This window comes from Vipera berus, assembly GCF_964194415.1.
Source record: "Vipera berus genome assembly, chromosome: 8".
In the NCBI taxonomy this organism is placed as follows: domain Eukaryota; kingdom Metazoa; phylum Chordata; class Lepidosauria; order Squamata; family Viperidae; genus Vipera; species Vipera berus.
The window spans coordinates 13,313,421-13,332,746 of NC_138211.1; the positions used below are offsets into that span (position 1 = coordinate 13,313,421).

At 38.3% G+C, this 19,326-nt stretch overlaps 1 protein-coding gene across 2 annotated transcripts; it reads right to left on the minus strand.

Annotated features, from left to right (window-relative positions):
• Window positions 1–1,024: 1,024 nt before the first annotated feature.
• Window positions 1,025–17,591, minus strand: RAB11FIP1 (RAB11 family interacting protein 1). Of its 2 annotated transcripts, XM_081333779.1 has the most exons (6): window positions 17,118–17,591; window positions 10,759–11,207; window positions 9,652–10,465; window positions 6,550–8,484; window positions 5,923–6,028; window positions 1,025–5,358 (listed from the first exon to the last, which is right to left on the minus strand). In XM_081333779.1, the coding sequence occupies exons 1-6, from the start codon at window positions 17,516–17,518 to the stop codon at window positions 5,140–5,142; spliced, it is 3,924 nt and encodes a 1,307-aa protein (XP_081189905.1). In that variant the 5' UTR covers window positions 17,519–17,591; the 3' UTR covers window positions 1,025–5,139. The 2 variants fall into 2 exon arrangements, with proteins under 2 accessions (XP_081189905.1, XP_081189906.1); XM_081333780.1 differs by lacking the exon at window positions 6,550–8,484.
• Between the last annotated feature and the right edge of the window lie 1,735 nt (window positions 17,592–19,326).

Consider the following 19,326-nt stretch of genomic DNA (forward strand, 5'->3'; position numbering starts at 1 on the left):
ATTAGGCAGAATTTACATCGTATTAAAATAAATAACCATAACCTAAAACTTCATTCCTATTTTGATAAATGTATGTATGTATGTATGTATGTGGGACACGGTGGCTCAGTGGGTTAGGGCGCTGAGCTTGTCGATCAGAAGGTCAGCAGTTTGGCGGGTTGAATCCCGAGTGCCGCATAACAGAGTGAGCGTCTGTTACTCATCCCAGCTTCTGCCCACCTAGCAGTTCGAAAGCACGTAAAAATGCAAGTAGAAAAATAGGGACCACGACAGTGGGAAGGTAACAGCATTCCGTGCGCCTTTGGTGTCTAGTCATGCCGGCCACATGACCACAGAGACGTCCTCGGACAAGCGCTGGCTCTTCAGCTTTGAAACGGAGATGAGCACCGGCCCCTAGAGTCGGAAACGACTAGCACGCATGTGTGGGGGAACCTTTACCTTTACCTTATGTATGTATATGTATATGTATATGTATCAGTGTGAGTGATCACACCGTTCCCTTTCAGGCAGGGAACATTTTACAAAATGCAAAAACAAAAGACATTTAACGACATTGATCAGCATATAAAAGTACAGTAATTTACCTTACCCATAAACTTATATTCAAAAATGCATTGAAAATGAAAGACACAGTACATCTTACTCCCACTTAGTAATAAACCAGTAGTTAAGTATTCTATTTACTTTCACATATGCTGTACTTTCCTCATTTGCTAATCTCTTTCACATTCATAAAACTGCCTTCGTAATCACTCCTATCGGTTGTATGAAGAAACTTATGCTTAAACAATGGATTGGATGGACACAAGCTTTCTAAACAAATATTCACTAAACCAGGAATGTCAAACTGCCAGCCCGCGGGCCAGTTTCATCATACCAAAGCTGCGCCCATCCCATTGCCAGTAATGCAAAGAGAGTTGTGATATGTCGGGACATGTCACGACACCCATGCACTAAACAGTCATTATGCTTATTCTTGGGCCAATCAAAGCATAAAATATATAACAAAGGACACATATTTGTTTAACTTTAAATAACTTTATTTTAACATTTCATAAGGCTGAAGGTCTTTATATAAAAACCATCAGGCAATGTACCAACTGTAACAAAGCATAAACAAACATTCAAATCCTTCTACATTATATGGAGGGAGACAAACTATTCATTGCATAACCATTTTATTAAAACTCAAGAATTTACATAAACTAATTTTTAAATCATTCAGTAAAATACTGTTTTTAAGGCACTGTTATTTCTACATTATATATTGAATGATATATAATGCACAAAGAAAAGTTGGCAACAACTGGGCCCCATTGTAACTCCTTCATTGTATGTTACACAACATGTGAAACTGCCCCACTTAAAACCCGTTAAATACATACAGCTATGACTTGAAACTATCTTCCCCCAATTTAGTGTTCTGTTGAGATCAGCCTTGTACAAAAGGTTATCATGGAACATTCAAAACACAAAATGGACTTTTCCAATTATTGGAACTGCAGACAGCCTGTTTCAGGTTGGAAAGTTTAGCACCCTCTTAACTGAGATTGCAATTCCCATAATTTTCAACAAGAATGACCAATAACAATGCTAGCTTACTGGAACTATATTAAAATTAACTGTTTTTGAAATTAAAATTGATTTTAAAATTTAAAATTAACAAAATAAAAGGATTCTAAATTTGTATGTTCTCAATCTGCTGAAAATTTGCCCAGCAAGAGTTTTGTTTCTTTTTTGTTTTGCTACCTGCCATTTTATTAGCGGACATGTTTACAATACAATTCCAGTCAATTTTGGAAAGTTATTCTTTGGGAGCATGGTATTAAAGCAGCTGATATTCTGGAATCAGACACATAATACAAATTCCTGCATGCCTTTTCATAAAAGCATATAGCATTATGCTAACAACCAGTGGAGGGAAATAGCTAGACTTTAAAATACCCTCCAAAATGTTTTCTACCTATAAAATATGTCTATCTATAAAATATGTATTGTTACACATTTCAGTACCAGCAATTTCACAATATTGTACCGCCTTCAATATGCCAGATCACTATTCTTTTCCGTGGAAAAGTCAAAAATGCTTCTTCTAACTCAACAAATAAAGCAAAAAGAAAGCTTGTTTTATAGTTCCTCAGATTTGAACTATACTTCATAGGAAGAGGCAGACACATCTACTCAACAAATTTCACACTCAGTTTATGGCAACAGAGTATGACCTACTCCTCCCTCAGAATCTGACATTCAAATATATTACTCATTTTGTACCAAACCTTAAAATATGTAATTAGGTTATGAATGCATTGGTAATGTAAGTCATACAAACTACACCTCTTCTCAAAACATGAGTATCGTAGCCACCTAAGCTATTCTGTTCTTTGGTGATTGCCAGATTATATAGTGGCAAATATGCTAGTTAGTAAATTTAGCTCACAAACTTATATTGTAATCCAGAGTGGTGACTAAGTATAATAAGAGGGATGAAGAACTGTTCAGTGCCAAACAGATCCTTCATTAAAGTGCATAGGAAGATAATAACAGCTGTAGCAAATGATTAAGTTAATTCTTCAATGTCTCTAAACAATTCTTGGATTGCTGCAGGTCCCTACATTTAATCAGCTAGCTGTGATTGCTAACAATTTTGAATCAGTAGTAGATATGAGTGGCTAGAACATAAATGTGGATAGATTTGTGTAATTCTGCAAAGTACCTTGCTAATCTCTATGTGTAGTTTCTACATTCTAAGGTTTTGTTGTAAATCATCAAAAGGAAGATGCCCAGTTCAAGATTAAGTTTTCAAATATGATAGAAAATGCGGTTTTCTTACTAGATCCAGAATAAAATATTTCTAGATCTGGAGTACACATTCTTTCCTTCAAGGCACAGTTCACCCATAGTCCAAGATGAAAGTATCCTCTATCCTGCTTTAGAATTAAAAACTTCCTTTAACCTTCCATTTAAAAAGTCAGCAAGATTTAAAAGTACTGTATTTATTCTTCCCACTTTGCCACATACTATTATTTTCCTGGGAAAAAGGAAGTTTGATCTATTTTATATAAACCCTGCATGAACTGTATACTGAAAATGTGAATGTTTCCAATTAGTCTTTTATCAGAAATAATATAGGCTATTTATTCTGGAAAGGTAATGTAGACCTCATATGTATTCCAGGAATTACTGCAACAAATACATCAGGCTACGTTTCTCTACTCTGGGGAAAGAGAAGTTAGCTGTGGAAAAGCCTGACAATTCAAAACCTTTACATTGGAAACACAAGACTACCAGCGTAACATTCTGGCCATGCTCAAAACAAGTATTTTCCAAAACAAATGCCTCAATGTAAAAAGTTGCTGCTGGAGAGCGTGTTGACTCTCTTGTTCACTCTCTCACATCAATACTGTCCTGTTTAGTTTTCTTGATCAAATAAAATGGAATTGAAGGTTCAATTGAAATTCTCAGATTTGAGCAACTTATCAGATATTCAAATTTGTTCATTTCAAACATAGGATAGATATTCTTAAAGAGAAAGAAAAACTTGAGTTAACTGTCAATATTGCACACACAGCTCTGGGCACAGCAAATAAATGCTTGGAATTTACAAGAGGTTACATGGAGGCTTTGTTTAGCAATTCCTGAAAAGGAGCAAAATTTAACCCCAACTTTTCACTGCATAGAAAAGGAAAGAAGTGTTCCAAGATTTGCAGATACATTTGCCTTTGGCATCTGATGAGAAAGAATGCCTTTTCTTCACCTTAACAAAAAAATACCTAAGATTTCTAACTGCTTGCTCATCAGTTGCGGATTATCAGTTGAGACGATTTTCATCCATAACAACCATCACAAGTAATTATATCTCTGAAGAATACAGAATCTGGAAGAACTCAACAGACTTCCAGGGGAATCTGACCCTTCCTGACAAAAGTAATTGTACTAGCCTAAGTAGACTGTTATTCTAAAAGGACTTAAGTACACCAATTTTCTTAGAAGATTTTCTGGAAAGAACTTTGTTAGAGGAATTTTGGTGTAGGTGTTCGCAAATAGGAAGACATTTTGGGAACACTTTATTGAGTGAAAGGGAAGGAAGAAAAACACATCAGATGTGACTAAAAAGCAAGCTCAGTCAATATTCACGGCCACTTAAGAATTGTGTGAATATGTACTTTCAAACTTTTAAAAGTCTGGGAACATTCCAGTTATATCCACATGCCTAAAATCATAGAGGAATAAGCAACCTAGTACTTCTGCTGGAGTTTTGTTCTTTTTAAAATCCAAGTTTACTTATCCCTGCTTTAATCTCTATTTAGAAATCATCACCTACAACTGAACAACTAGCTATGGTGCTCTAGTACTATCAGCCAGTTTGTCCCAATCCAGATTAAATAAAATGGACCCCAAACCAGTCACAATTAGAGATTATAAAACTTAGTGCTGAATGGCAGTTTTGCATGCTCTTATTCACATGCCATTCCAATGTAGACAACACAAGCAAGCAATGTTTGTTCACCAGCCGTTACTATGCATTTTTTTTTACCTATGGTTCCCAAATGAATAATGCAAATAGCTCAGTACATAATCCACTGTAAACATCCAAAGCATAAGCTCCAATTGATAAGAACCTGTGAAAGTCACAATGATGATTTCAAAGGCATCCAGTTTTCCAGGAACATTTTCATTTTCCAGCTAAATAAGTAAAACGAGGGACTTGATGATATTCCAGTGTTTTCAGTGAATTAGCATGAAATTGCTTAGGATAAGATTGTATATATTGCACAAAAACTTAGTATTACCCACAGAAATTTGAAAACTGTGGCAAATATTTTTCAACTTTGCATAAAATTCTGTATAAATGCTCCAGGTACAGTATTATTCACAGTTGAAAACTAATTCAACATAGCTCTCTTGAAGTTTCATGAATCATACTTTTAATCATAAACAAAATATGTGCATTGTATTAGAAGAGTACCTGAAGAAAGATTGTCATTTTTCGATTATATCTAACCAGTCTCGAGGACAAGAAACCAATTTTACCCAAAGAAATAAATAACCTTTGTTTTGCTAAGGCAACAGTTATTTCATTTCACATTCTCTTAGTTAAGTTTGACTAAGAAAATTCTTCATACAGGTTGAGGGGTCATTTTACATCTTTCCAGCTTTCTTTTTGGGGTGCACTTCAATCCGAAGAATATTGGGGGTTTCTTCCATGACTCTGACAAGCAAGTTATCTATGTAGTCTTCCAGCTCTCGTACCTGGACATCTCGCTTGGCAAGAATATCTTTTTGTTTCAAGACCAGTTGGATCAGTTCATCATGAGTTAACTGAGCATAACCACAGGCAGGATCTGAACGGTCATATTTCTGTAGGAAAAAGAAAGAGGGGAGAAAAAAGTCATGGTCAGTAGAAAGAGTTGTCATTAATACTCAAAAATAAGAAAGCAGCCCAGACTTTTGGCTTCAGGGATCAAGCATTCACTTCCAAAATGCTTAAAAGCAACCACTTTTTTTAAAAAAAAATCACAAAAATGTAAAAGTGCAGAGAAAACCAAAGACTAATTTCTGTATAAAATCAAACCACTACAAACTTCATACACACAACCACTGTATAATCCTATACCAAAATATCTTATGCTGAAAGCCTTTAGAAGAGTTTCAAGTTTTCAGCATATGCAATTTATACATTCCCGTGTCATATATTTAAAGGGATTATACTGTCCTTCAAACACTGTCTTCATAAAAAAAGCAGTTAAAAACACAGAATACAAGGAGCACACATTTTAATCACAGCTACAAAATATTATACTGTGCTTTAAAATAGGTATGGGCTCCTCTTCTAATATTCAGTTTTCATTTACTCGACGGTGAGGATTAACAGAAATTACAGAGCCAGAGATTGCCCATATGTTTAAAAAATGCCTTAAGTACCTTCAGATTGATTTCAGTTTGATTATCCAACATCTTAGCATTTATGCTCAAGGTTTTTGCAGATGGTTGGTTAGTTGTAGCATTCATTGGCTTCACAGGATGAAGTCTAAAATCAGATATAACATTTACAGTGAACAACATAACAGATATACTCTGGATGTAACAAAAAGCATTGCGCACATGAATTCTGCAAAGTCACTTTTTTCTTTACCTTTCACCTTCAAATTTAAGACACTTTTGTATGGCTGGGATCTCCTTATGGTGGAACTACAAGTCGAAACAATGTATTAAATAACACGCTCAAATAAGACTAAAGGCTTACTTAATACATTTATGTTCTATCCTTCTTCCAAGAAATTTAAGCCGAAGTAGGGGATTTTCACTTTTATTTTTATAATAAATTAGATAGGCTGAGAGATACATGACAAAATCTCCAGGAAGCCAGGACATGCGAAGCTCTAGCCTTGTACGGACTATATCCCCATGACTTATTATTTCCCCATTTCATTTATTAAAGTTATAAATAAAGTTGTCTTTTCCACCTTCCCACCAAGAAGAGATATCAAGAATGCAACAGCAGCTAATGCTTTTTTACATTGGACATACCCATTTTGCTTGTCTTCTCACCTGAGTTTGGCAGAATTTCCACCAGGATTGGGATGTGTTTCAGAGGGTGAAACCCGTGCCTGAAGCAGCTTCTTCTTGCCAGAGCTTTCCACTTTGGCATCCAATTCTTCCGCTGTAGCTTTTTTGGGAGATTCTGCTTTATTAAAGCCAAGAGAATCAAACTGGAAAGAGCTAACAGAGCAAGACTGAGAAGAATCAGACAGAGGGTAAAGAGAAACAGGCTCAACAGAAGACTCGAGACAATCTTCCTGCCTCTTTTTGTTTGAGTATTCCCCACACTTCTTTCCTATGCCTGTAAGGTTAGGATTTGGGTTTTTATGTACTTCTGCATCCAATACATTGTTGGTTGGATCCTTCAACAATCTGTTGGGTGAACTGCCAAAATTACTCATTTGCACGAGACCCGATACAGTCTCTCCAATAGCTTTCTTAGTTGATGTCAGATCTGTCCTCTCAACAGAAGACCACAAGTTCACAAAGCCATCTTCATTTCTTGACAAATCTTCACTTAGTGCCATACTTTCAGGATTCTGCTGATAATCCCCTAATTGCTCATCATCTGAAGCTACCTCTGGAATAACAGGAAGAGTAATGGGCTTTACATTCAGCTCTCCAGGACCTGAAATCCCAAGTGATGTTCTCAGGGTGTGGTTAGAGTCATCCTTAATTGTTTGAGATGGATCCGTATTACCACTATCGTATCCACGAGGAAGGGCAGCCATTTCTGAAGTTAATGAGCAAATATGGCTTGGCTTTTCACTAAAGATTGAACTGTCTGGAGAAATCTCTTTGAAAACAGATGCATGGCTTGACACATCTTCTTTTGATTCATCAGTTAGAGGTACACATTTTTTCACTTTCAAACCATTTCTTGGTGCTGGTTTTGGTGGTACAGAGGGTGTTTTGTCACTCAGTTCAGGAATTGCCATTTTGGTTTGCAGAGGAACGAGGACTCTTGCAGTTGGTACTGGTGGCTCCATTTTAGATAAGTAGCCAGATTCAACTTCCTTCTCTAAGGGGTCCCCACTAGTAGGAACATAAATTATGTCTTCTTCATCAGGCTTAGAGCCACAACTATTTTCTACGTTTAATTCAATTACCTGGCTGCTATTCTTTTCAAATGGATTTAGTGCTTCTTTGTTTTCATTTACCTCAAGTGAATCTTCATCTGCAGGGTCATTAGGACTACTTATTACATCCTCTTTCGATTCATCAAGGGCAAAGGCTACTGACTTTTTCATCCCATTATTTTTTTTTAAAGGCAGTACTATATGCACTTTGTCGTCATATGGGGCTTTTGGTTTCACTCTAACTAGGTCAGAAGACTGAGGCGGAGGACTCTCAGATGGAGAGCCAGAGAAGTTGGATACAGCATCTGTTTGATTAGTTAGGTTTTCATTTTGAAACTTTTCTGAAGAAACATCATCAGGGTGCTTGGAATTATCAATGTTTTCAGCTACAGATGTAGAACTTATAGATGTGGGAGGGCTTTTAATTCTTTCAGATTCTTCTCCTACTTCGACTACAACAGGATTGTCAACGTTAGAAAGCTGAGAAGGAATAGTATGAGTTTCAGTAATGGAAGCTGCAGAATGTAGAGAGTACAAGGAAGAGTTTTCCATCTCCTGCGTCTGAGATTCTTGTTCCCATTTAGGACTGAAAGGATTATTTTCACGGCCAGAAGCTGAAGGAAGACAGACAGAAACTGCAGAGCATACCAAATCTCTAGAATCCTGCATCCATTTTGTAGTGAATGGATTATTAACAGAAACATTCTTTGAGCTATCAAACCTACCAGCTTCCTGAGTTTTCTGTTCTGCATCCAACTTAGAAGTAAAAGGATTATTCTCATTATTTGAAGGATAGCAAGGAGGAGGAAGAGGAACAGGAAGAAAAGAGGTGGCTTTGGTTTCATCCTCTGAAGACATGCCCAGTCTGTAAGAAGGAACAAAATAAAACCTGCATGTCAGTTGCAGATGCAACCTGACACATTTTAGATAAAAAGTTTAGAGAAGCTGCTGCATGTTAGTAATAAGGAGAGATATAGGGCTTTAGTGAAGCATCCAAGCATACTTCTATGCTGTGATATTTTTTTAATACTGTAAATGGAGAAGCAATAAACTATCTTAGAAAATCTGTCTATAAAGTATTACATTTTTGTTAAAACTCAGCGGATTAAATAGACTGCATGAGCAGCAAAGCCCTCAAATATATAAAGCAGCAAAGACACAAAAGTTAGAAAGCACAGCAGTTTTCGATAGTCGCATTTTCCTTACAAAAGTAACATTTATCTATCTCTAAAATATAGTTAGTACAAAGTAAGTTACAAAACATATAGTTATCATATATATATATATATATATATATATATATATATATATATATATATATATATATATATATATATATATATATATATATATATATATATATATATATATATATATATATATATATATATATATATATATATATAACCAAATTAAAGCAATGAACCTGAGTTCACTATTCATATTCCTCAGCATCTATAGTGACGTACTTTGATTAAACATTTAGTTTGGAACATGTGAACTACTTTGCAAATCTAATCAGCTTATACAACATAAAACAGCCTAGTTTTCAAATAACTCTTCCAATTCCCTTCTTGTTCCAGCTGTAGAACCTCTATGAGGAACATTTCTACCTTGAGGGCAAGAATAGCAACTATTTTGCTTTTTCTCCTTAAAAAAAAAAGGTAGCTTGCAAAGGCCGTATGTTACTCTCCTTTTTCTAAGAATACAGAGCACCATGCAGGTCACCTGCAGAATGATCTAACTGCTAAATTCCCCGATCAGATACACCCTGAAATTTATACCTGTCCCAGCTAAAAGATCAATCTTAAACTTTTAATAGGTGAGACTGCAGAATCCCTTGCATGTTTGTTAAGGTTGTTTTTTTTGTGGGGGGGCAGTTATGTTTTGGTATTATGTTTTTAACTGTTCACTGTGCATTCCAATGTTATAAGCTACCCAGTGTTCTAAAGTGGGGAGCCTTGACAAAGAAGACGGCAATGGTGAAATGATCTTTATATTAGCAGAAAATTAAGCATTTTCCTTTACAAACCTGGGTTTGACATGTTTCGTCAGAGAAGGTTTCACAGAAGCGGCATTTTTTTCTGGTTTCTCTCCTTCCACAATGTTCTCACCGAAAGGGTTTGTTGATGTCTTTGCAATCACAGCCTCTGTAGCACTACTCTTAGCTGGGCCGGGGACCCTTCTGCCATCCGCAGGGAGCTCAAAAGGGTTTGTCTCTTTTCTGGCCAATTCTTTTTCATTACGCTTCACTTCCTTCGCCTTCAGAGAACTTTCAGCGTTGCTCGTCTCCTCACTGGTTTTGGTTTCTTTTTTCCCCGTCACGAGAGACAGCAAGCCAGACTTCTTGATCTCCTGTTTTTTGATCTCCTTGGTTTCTTTCGGAGCGTCTGAAACAAACGGAGTGTTGTTTTCTACCAAATCCCCACCAGCAAGCAATTTGTACGATGGCAGAGACAGGGCTTTAAAGGATTCCAACGAAGATGACCCAGCGGACAACTTATCGAGGGCCAACCTGGGAGGGTTTTCAAGCTCATTGTCGCGTTCGAGAGACAGGTTTTCCTGAGAGAGAAAGAGGCGCTTTCGCTGGGATGTCTGAGGAGAAGATGGAGTGCCTTCTTTTGATTCATTTTCTTCCATGTAAACGTGGCTGCCATTGATACACAAATTGGACTTGGAAACTGGATCATTTTTGGATCTGAGTCCAAATAAAGAATGCATATCTTTCTTAGCGCTGACAGCCGTTATTTGGTTTAATTGCTTGGAGTCTCCACTACCAGTTCTCTTGTGGGTCATGACAGAAGGGGGACCAAGCACATTATGGTTGGCTCTGTTTGCAGAGGGATCTGAAAAGAAAAGAAAAATAACATTGCTATCAGCATTTGGCAAGCAAATGATTTCTGAAAGAACCTATCTATACAAATTGAGGATTTTTAGAAACAATATATTTACGGTTTGGGGGTTATTTAAGGCAGACTTAAAATAATGACACATACTACAGATCATCATGACAGCTCTATTCTCTCAAAGACAGGGTGAACGCAATTTTAATCAAAAAAGAAAATATAGGATATCTCAAGGTTAGACAGCCCTCAGAGGAGTTTATGAAACCGCTTCTCTTAATGAAGAGGCTACTCACTTTCGGAGACCGTTGTCAAAGTGTCATCATCTTCATCATCACTCCACTGTGACTGAAAGTCACTGGGCCGAAGTCGAACTCTCTCCGAAACAGGCTGGAGTGTGGGTAGCACAGACATGGACTGGGAAATATTGCTTTTATGCAAACCAGGCTTAGAGAACAGTGTCTTGAACTTGGATTTTTTCTTCTCCTTCTCATGTGACTCTTCTTCACTGTCAGCTGGAGAGTGAGTAATGCTAGGAATAATTGCTGAAGCTGTGTCTGACGATCCATTGGCCCGTTTTCCTTTTAATTTGTTTTTCAGCTTGCTAAAGGGAGTCCGAGGCTTATCCTTCATGGACAGGTCAAACATGCTGGCTGTCATGTTGCTCCTCATGAACTGGATATCCACCTCAATCTCGCCCCGCTCTTTTTCCTTCTTCCCTGGTTTGGAGTGAAGCTTGTACCATCTATGTACATGGAAGGTGAAATCAGGAATTAGCAACATGAAGACACGAATCCCAACATGCTTCCTGCAGAGTTTTAGCTCAGATAAAAGAATGAAATTCTCTATGGGTATGAAATGATCCAGCAATGGTTAATGTAAAAAAGAGGGAAAAATCATAAAAAGTATTTATTCCTCCAATGTACTGCATTATTCTCAAAATACTTACAGTTATAGCTTTTTACTTTAAAACTAGTGTACAAATATCAGGAAAAAAGGGTCTCTATGCTTACATATCTTAGAAGGGTGGATAGTTCTGAACGGGAATGGGATGACTCATTGCAGGTAACTTCCCATGGCCAATTTGCCACAGACAATTCCCTACGGCCCACTCGCCACAGGACAATTCAACAACTCAGTTTAATTATTTAAAATAGTTAAACCTTTATTTCACGTTTTGTCATTCACATTTCATTTTCTCCCTCCTTTGGCATCCTTTCTTTAATGATTCTATTCCACTATTTTTTCAATATTAATATAACTCTTCTCTCACGGCAAATTGTTGCATGGCGAGTTGGCTGTGGTAAGTTGTCATAGTAGACCCTTCTGAACTATCGGGCACAGATAGCTATTAGGCAAAGAAAATCTTGAAAAATCCTGCTCTTTATTCCCAAATGATGTTCGTATTAATTTAGTGTGAATTTAAGTGCATCATGTTATTTATCCATTTATGTATATGCCCATAGATAGTAATTTGTTTTGTAATTCCCATTTAAGGAGATTTTCAAACTGTTTAACAAAAGAGGAACATGTTTCTGTAAGAATTTTAAACACCCTTATGAAAGTATAATACATCCAGAGAATTTTTTTTTTAGTGGGTAGAAAGGAGAATTGAGACACTTAAACAAGATCAGCCTTACCTAAACTGAAGATGTAGATTTATCTGCTGCTAAGTGGGAACTTTCACTCTTAAGATACAGGAATATAATTGGAGAAAGGTTTTGCTTTTAATAAGATCTTGAAACTTTTTTTTCTAGTTCCCCCTATTCTGTTGGTGGGTTTCTTATACAGTTCTGTGATTTTAAACGGCTACAATATAAAAACACTGTAGCGATTTGGCTGTTTCCCAAACTCTCTCCTTAAGATTGGTAATGGTAGCTGCTGAAATGCCAACACTAATAGACATAAGGCAATATATGGGAAAGAATGAACTGCTTCTAAACTGAAGCCTAAGATGCAAGCCATCTTGGTTTCTCTAACCTTTTGGTTCCCTCACAGGTACAACATGAACCAAGACAAGTACTGTAGTATAGTCTTGAATGGAACTGGATACAGCATAGGAGATAGCATGACTAGAAAGAAAGAAAAGAAGAAAGTTATTACCAGAAAAAGATTTTGGTAGCAGAAAGAGGAATCTATTTACAGGTAGTCCTCGACTTACGACAATTGGGACCAGACTTTCCACTGCCAAGCAAGGTGGTTGAGTTGCACCCAATTTTATGAGATTTTTTTTTTGCCACTGTTGTTAAGCAAATCACTGCGGCTGTCAAGTGAATCATTTGATCATTAAACAAATCTGTCTCCCCACTTTGATTTTGCTTGTTGAAAGCTGGCTGGGGGTGGGTCACAAATGGCAGTCATGTGACCCTGTGATGCCCTATGAATAATACCAGCTGCAAGAGCCCAAATTTTGATCACGTGGCCATGGCTGTGACAGGCATAAGTGGGAAGACAGGTCGTAAAGTCACTTTTTCAAGTGCCATGGTAACTTCGTTTGTTAAACTAATGGTTGCAACTCAAGGACTACCTGTATTCATGCAATTTCTCCTTTCATTTGAAATATTTCCATATTATTACAAGAAAAATTGCATGCATTAAAAGTTTACGTACCAAGCCTGGAGAAAAGAACGAAGGAACAGAATAAGAAAAAGCACCAGATGTAAAGCAACTGATTTTCCACATTCTTTCCTACCTCCCTCTGAACAGCAGATGAGATGGTACAAATGCTGTTTCAACTAGGTCACCTAAGTCAGAGGTCCCCAACTTTTTCAGCACCAGGGACCGGTTCCATGGAGAGGTTTTTCTCATGGACCAGAGAGGGGTGTGGTTTCATGTACTGCCTGCATCCCGCAGATGGGGCTTTGTTTGCGCGGACCGGTTTCTGGCACGCCACGGTCTGGTGCTGGTCCTCGGACCAGGGGTTCGAGACCCCTGTCCTATGTGATATGATTCTAAGTGGGATATCCCTTAGTTCAAAACCATGACCGTTACTTGCACGTGGTTGTGTATTTGCCATCCCATAGGAAAAGTACTACTTTATATCAAAAATCACCCCCTTGGTATAAGGCTCTGTAAAAGGGTACAATTTTCAAATGGAAAGATACCAACAGATTTAGAATACATGATTGCATTATAGTCAATCAATTGCAGATGTAAAGGTGATTAAATCAGTAAAAATTAAGGAGATCAAACAGCTCTGGTTTTCCCCTATAAAACCAATCCAATGGCTTAGCTGACATCATGCTGCTTATTGTATTAAGAAAGTTATGATCAGGGCCTTTCCTTCAAACATTCTCTGGATTCTTATCATGGTTGTACAAAGAATTCGAGACTGTCAGGGCAAACCTGGTAAGCCTGCTGGACTTGTTATAGTTCAGCCTTTACAAGAGAGCTGCCATTTATCAAGTATAACCGATACGATTTTAAGAAAATAATGTTATCATAATATATTGTAATTTACATTCCTAGCACTGAAGTTATGAGCTCAGCCTAAAAACATGCTGACCAAAGAAAAGAATCAGGTAATTTTGTTCTAAAGTATCATTTTCTGTACTCCAAAACAGTGATACATCAATTATCTACCATGCATATACATTTTTACTTTAATCAGGTGGTTTTATTCAATGGTGAATGTGAATATAGTGCTTAACTATTATTAATGAAACATAATTTAATTTATATCTAGTTGTTTTTTTCCACCTGGAAAGATGGCAGAAAAAAGGACTAAGTTTTCTCTCCCAAGGTTAGAATCTTCTCTTCAAAGTCAAAATAAGAAATTTTGGTACAGTCTGAGACATTTTCCAAAAGGCCATAGAATTACAACCTAATAATACAGTCTTAAATATTTAATCTTTTATTTTTAAAGCATGCTTTTTACTATGTGCAGATGTTTTGCAGCAGAAATCCTAACATAATAGGAAAATGCCTATTTTAAAATAACAAATGAATTCTTCAATAGCTTTATTTTTAAAATCCTGTGCTGATTGAGGTTATATAGTTGACAATGCTGTTTTTAGGATGTGAAATGCATAACAAGAAATTTTAACAGACTAGCTATGAGTCTGGAAGCTCTTTGCATTACTCCACAGAGGCCATTTTAAAATAAACACAAATAGCCTCCTTTACGACAATTACACAATCATAAAAACGTGTGTAAAAATTAGGGGAAGTACTGTAAACACAACTTTCAACAATGAAGATGCAAGCTATCCATTTTACTACCACTTCCAGCTTGAAGTCTGCACAAAGAACTTCTATTTATAGAAGTTTATCTACCACCCCAAAGCAACTTTCCTCCTACAGAGGAACAAGTAGCATATGATGGAGTTACACCTCACATAACAATGCACATTTGCTTTCAAAGCACATTCTCACCAGAAAGAATAGACAATGATTTTTAATGTATGAAATATATATATACATATATATATATATATATATATATATATATATATATATATATATATATATATACACACACACACACACACACACACATGCAGAAAACTCTGACTCATTCCTAGCAGCTACTGAATATAGATACTTCACCTGCCCCGATCTTATGATGCACCATTTTATAAAAGGAACACACCCAACATGAGTTTACAAATTGCCATATAAACATTTGAAAACATTTCCATCTTGATTGAAAGGACACACCCGTTGAAACCTTGCATTAACTGTAGAATTTTAGGTTCCAGTATTTTCTTCCAAAGATGTCTATCCCAACTTTTATATTAAATAGCCCTACATTTTGGACTGAAATTCAAGTCTTCATTCTTTTTTTAATAACTCCTAATTATTGATACCTTAATCTATTTCATTTGGATTATTTACCTCTCTTTCCCTCTAACCCCCAGTCTCACATTACTAGTAGTTCAACCTAATAAAAGTATGTTATTTAAATTAACACTGGAGTTTGAAAAAAAATTTAATTTCTACACATTCAACATTCACTGGTATTTCATCAAATTACTGGATTCTACCCATCTTCAGCCGTCAATATTTCTAACTTAATTTTTATACCAATATTCTATATTACCATATTTTCTGCCGGTTCACAATTCTTTTTAGTTCAAATTGTAATTTAAAAATGAAGCTTTTTATTTCACCATCGTCCCCAAATTTACAAATGTAAACCTCATTCTCCATTTAGTTTTTTCATAAGCAAATTCATCCTTCGCTCCAGAAGACAAATATGTATTTTATTGAAATCTATTAGATTCTTAAAGGACAGCTTTTGTTTACAGTATTGAAAGCCAATTTCTCTCACAAAGATGAATATTTACTTTGAAAAATGTAAAAGGAATGTAACTGCATTTATAGGTTAGAATAGGTTTATCTTTAACTATTAGCAGATCAACATCTATTAAACAGAAGCAACATGATGTACTGAGTATTAGCTGCTGAGTGAAAAATGAAAACAAGAGTTGATCATTTCATACCTTCCTTGGGCATTTCTTAGAAGTATTATTGGGTTTTGTATTGGGGTTTATTTCTATAAGCTGAATGGAGTCACCATGATGAGTAAGTTGGGTGGCCAGGTAAATTTTCTTAATAAAATAAAAAATAAATTACAGTACTTGAAAACAGGATGTTATTTTTTTAAAAAAATAGGCTTTCCTTTTAATTAAAAGTCTGTCTGCTGGCTAGCCTCTAATTGTATCCAGCAGAACTATTCCACCCCTCCATTTAATTCAAATGACTATTTTAACCAAAAGCACAAAACTAAACTAAAAACTTGCTGAGCTGGCCTATCCAAAACATTTATGTTAAATGTGAATGTGGCCTTTAAAATAGTATTTTAATCTCCTAATAAAGGAACGCTATTTGGATTCCCATTTCCTATTCAACTTTTTGGGGGGCTCACACAATACACCTTATCGTGAACTACCCAAATGGGTGGGTTCTCACAACACACAAAACATACAAACAGGTCCTACTCCAAGAAATCCCCTCTTGTCCCATTAGGCTGCTTCAGGCCAATTCCAGCCAGTATTCCCCTTCATCTCAGGTGTACACATATACACTGCCCCTGAAGGTGGAGGCTCCATTTGACACCTAACCACACATCTAATGTGCAATTATTTAGACAATTAGATCTTCAGATATTAGATGAGATAACCTTTATTGTCATGTTGTTTTTTCCCTGTGGGCACAATGGCACACATTAAAAATGAAATTTAGTTGCTTCCTCTCCAAACGAACACAGACACAACACACATTTAAAACACACTATATACAATCTAACTGACAGATGTCTAGAAAATTGACAATTAGATCTTCAGATATTAGATGAGATAACCTTTATTGTCATGTTGTTGTTTTTCCCTGTGGGCACAATGGCACACATTAAAAATGAAATTTAGTTGCTTCCTCTCCAAATGAACACAGACACAGCACACATTTAAAACACACTATATACAATCTAACCGACAATTAGATGTCTAGAAAATTGACAATTCGATCTTCAGATGTTCCGCGGTGGGAAGTGGGTGGGATTAACATATACATTCTTTCACATTTCTCTTTTTTCTCAGGGAAGCCAAGACGAGTCCTAGTGAAACCGTGCTTGGCGCATCACCTGCCCTGCGCTTTCTTCCTCCCCGCGCAGGTAGACTGCCCCTGAGCCCGGAGGCTCTCCCCGCCCGCTCACCGGGTGCTGCGGCGGCCGCCTTCGCCCTGCAGCTCGCCGAGGCCGATCTCGGCGCGGCCCAAGAACTTGTCGAGGCCGAGCAGCGCGCGGTGGAGCACGGTCAGCTGCAGCACGGCGTTGAGTCCAGGCCCGCCGGCCCCGGCTAGGCCCCGGCGGGGCAGCGAGGGCAGCTCGAAGGTGGCCTCCTCCCGCCACACGGGCGAGCCGAGGCAGCGCTCGGCCACCGAGGTGGCGAACTTCTCCTTGCCCAGCGCCATGACGGCGTAGGCATCGCTGCCGCTTCCTCCTCCGCCGCCGCCCTTGCCTTTGGACCGCAGCCCCCGCGCCTGGAGGACCGTCACTTGGACGTGCGTCGGGGCCCAGCGCGGGGCCGGGGAGCTCGGGGAGCCCGGCAGCGACATAGCGGTGGCTCCGTCCGCCTCAGCAACGCATCCGTCAGACCGGCAGCAGCTCCTCTTCCTCCTCCTCGCGCGGCCAAGACTGAGCAACCGGCGCCGCGGAGACGCCAAGCCGTCGGGCGCCTAGTCTCGCGAGAGCGCCGCGCCCCGCCCCCTTCCGAGAGGGGAAAAAACCAAACAAACAAACGCTTGAAGGGGAGAGCCCTGGAGCGCAGATCTCGCGAGATCTGCCAAGGGGAAAGGGGCGTGGCCTCCAGCCTAGTTGGGGTAGCGGGGCGGTGGTGGGGGTGGGGGGGGGCAGGGGTAGGCAACCTCGGCTCTTTTATGACTCATGGACTTCAACTCCCAGAATTCCTGAGCCAGCTATGCTGGCTCAGGAATTCTGGGAGTTGAAGTCCATGAGTCATAAAAGAGCCGAGGTTGCCTACCCCTGGTGGAGGGGAAGCTGGAGTTTGTTTACCCGGGCGGGGGCGGTAGACCGGTTCCTCTTTTGTGGTTTTGGTTGGTTTGGAGCCCTTCCCGTTGCCAGGACGGCAGCGGGGATAGTGCAAAATATGCGGAAGGCCTTCGGTTGCTCTGCCTGTATGTGCACCTAGCTGCGGTGCGAGTAAAAGCTTAAAAAATAAAAATAAAGGACTCAGCTGAAAAGGGACAAAGCTGAAGAGGTTTGTAAGGATATAAAAAGAATTGTTTATGGTTATGACTTTTGCTTTTAAAAAGGGAAATTCAAGAGCAAGGCCCAGGGACCAGTTTACAAAAACGCCTGTTCTAATAAAAAAAATATATACCTAAAACTCTAAATTTGTATTTAAAAAGATCCATTTTATTAGTGGGCTCCTTGGTGCTCTCTTGAGCTAGGTGGTTTTCTTGCAGGTGTTTTAATTAGCAAACTAGGTAGCATCACTGCTATTCTATTTCCATATTTTTCACAAGAATGTCAATGCCCGTTCCTTAAATGGTGCCATCTGTACAGTATACGTTAAATGCCAAAAAGGACCAAAGTATGTTTTGGAAAAATAAAGACATCTCAAGGAGACCTTCCTGATATAAAAAGACTGTCCTTTGTAATAAAAATTGAATAGTCACCATACCTATAAAAGATTCTGCCAAATCGATGGCTTTCCATTGCTTTTAAGAAAATTGGCATGTCTGCAACCTATTAAACATAAATCTATATTTTCATCTTGGATTCCCCTGTCTAATTTTTTGCTGGATAAATCACTGTTGCTTAGGGCCTTGTTTTGTTTTTATTCTGGGGCACAAACTGAGTTTATAAGTGCAGTGTATGGATTATACACTGCATTCAATTTACAGGCAAATAAACCACAGGATTCATGGCATCCAGCCCTCTCAATTCCTGGCAAATAGATGGGGAAGAAATGGAGATAGTGACAGATTTTATTTTCCTAGGCTCCAAGATCACCGCAGATGGGGACTGCAGCCAAGAAATTAAAAGATGCTTGCTCCTGGGGAGGAAAGTCATGGCAAATCTAGACAGCACACTAAAAAGCAGAGATATCACCCTGTCAACAAAAGTGTGTATAGTCAAGGCTATGGTCTTCCCAGTGGCAATGTATGGCAGTGAAAGCTGGACCATAAAAAAGGCTGAGCACCAAAGAATTGAGGCCTTTGAACTCTGGTGCTGGAGAAGACTCCTGCGAGTCCCTTGGACTGCAAGGCGATCAAACCGGTCAGTCCTAGAGGAGATCAACCCTGACTGCTCTTTAGAAGGCCAGATCCTGAAGCTAAAACTCAAATACTTTGGCCACCTAATGAGAAGGAAGGACTCACTAGAGAAGAGCCTAATGCTG